The following is a 2003-nucleotide window of genomic DNA, read 5'->3' as shown; positions in this document are numbered from 1 at the left end:
GAACAATGTCCTCCATACGGTTACAGCTGGTACTTCAACACTCAAGTATTTCATTTTCTGAGAGAATCCTGTGGATGTGAGTCAATGGTTATGTATGGTCAGTTTTAAAAGTAGTTTCATTCTTCTACAGCATATTCCAGTTTTCTTCCGTACTTCCCCACTCGTTACAGCTGGAATTTAGTAATTACCTCCAGATGAAATATTCATTCTGCTCTGAGTAAATGGCTCTGAGCACTATGGGACTTAACTTCTGAGGTCATCAGTCCCCTAGAACTTAGAACTACTAACACCTAGCTAACCTAAGGACATCACACACATCCATGCCCGAGGCAGGATTCGAACCTGCGACTGTAGCGGTCGCGCGGTTCCAGACTGTAGCGCCTAGAACCGCTCGACCACTCCGGCCGGCCGTTCTGCTCTCAGACGTCTACAAAATCTCAAATTTTTTGCTAATTCACACTGTAGATTTCCGCTTTCCGTTACAATTAATGACTGATTAAAACTTCCCAGGATTAATTTTTTTTTTTTTTTTTTTTTTTTTTTTTTTTTTTTTTTTTTTTTTTACTTGCGCACACCCACAAAGTAGGAACAAGAAGATATTTACTATCTCCGTGGAAAAGTAATGAAGTGTCACTTACCACGACGATGAACTCAATCATGGAAATACCAGCAGGACTCCTCAAGTTAAGAAATTATGCTTCGATCGACAGTTTGGTTAACAGTGCCCTCAACACAGTATGGAAAGAAACACGTCACTGTTAGGACCAGTGCAACAATCAGTTGTGTTCTACTACTATTAGAAGACAACGGCAGAGAGCTTCCAAAAAACACTCACTGTGTTGAAAAATTACGTTAGTGCAGTTTCTTCTACAGTAGTCTATCATCACGTGGAAAAGCAGTCGACACATACTTGAAAAACTGTCTTGAATCTAACAATTTGAACACTCACACAGTAAATGTACTGTGTCAAGAAATAAATAGTATGTGTTCTGCTGCTCGTGTTGCGTGTAGACGTGTTGCCCCGCTGTTTACATCCCAAACTGAACGAGGATTACCAGGTAGTTGACGATGGCGGCCAGACAGCTCGCAAGCAGCGACCGGTCTATGGGGAACAGTCCTGCCGCGCTGTACTTGAGCCCACTGTCGTTCAGCTGTTGGGCGAAACTGTGCAGACCAGTACTGCGACCTCTGTCTGCCATCGGCGCCAGCAGCAGCAGCTTATTAACCAGCTGTTCCGTGTGGTTGGCCTCCTGAGCCACCACCTCACAGCTGTACACTATGTTGACAATTCTAAAAGCTGACAGTGCTGCCCACGGTAAGGACAACAACACAGTGATAGAATGCCGTTTAGATGCATGAAACCAAGGTGTTGCCTTTCCTAGTATGTCTGTCACAACTATATAACTGAGGATTACAATGTGTAAAAAGGAACTTGTTATTTCAGCTATGTTCTGTACACCGTACCCAGCGTTGATGGCTCCAGAAACGTCTTTCAATGAAGAATGTATCTTCTGTAAATGAGCCACCGATAAGTTATCAACAAATTTCACCTCTGCATGCACTTTGAATACATTTTTGCGTTTCTTCGGTAATTCTGATCGTTGTCTACGAGCTGATAGACGAAACTCACTGTCAAGTAGTTCACAATAGCTTTTTGGTACATAGGTTTTAGAAGTAACAAGCAGCGCAAACGAAACTTCGCAGTCGAGCTGTTCTTCTGATTGTATGCTGTACTTTTGCAGCAAGTGTCCGTTCAGTTGTTTAAATCTTCTGTATAGCATCGTATTAAAGGTGCAAAACTGTAACCTAACAATATTCCTTGGAGTGTAGAACAGAAGTATCATAACTAGAGCATCAGTGTTATATTGGGTCTGGCATGAAGAGATACCATACAGAGACGCTGAGTATAAGACGAGTAGGAATAACACGCGATGCACGAACCTGGCGGTTTTGGAGTATTCTGAATCAAAGTTTTTGTATAGTAACTGATCAACTGAAAATAG

General features: G+C 42.2%; 1 protein-coding gene across 1 annotated transcript; it reads right to left on the bottom strand.

The window, feature by feature from the left end:
- Positions 1-1028: 1028 nt before the first annotated feature.
- On the bottom strand, positions 1029-1781 carry LOC126482230 (putative gustatory receptor 28b). The gene has a single exon (XM_050106209.1). The coding sequence runs from the start codon at positions 1779-1781 to the stop codon at positions 1029-1031; it is 753 nt and encodes a 250-aa protein (XP_049962166.1).
- Positions 1782-2003: the final 222 nt, after the last annotated feature.

This window comes from Schistocerca serialis, chromosome 5 (genome assembly GCF_023864345.2).
Source record: "Schistocerca serialis cubense isolate TAMUIC-IGC-003099 chromosome 5, iqSchSeri2.2, whole genome shotgun sequence".
Lineage (NCBI taxonomy): Eukaryota > Metazoa > Arthropoda > Insecta > Orthoptera > Acrididae > Schistocerca > Schistocerca serialis.
Note: the sequence above shows the minus strand (reverse complement) of the source record. Positions and strands in the feature narration are given on the sequence as shown.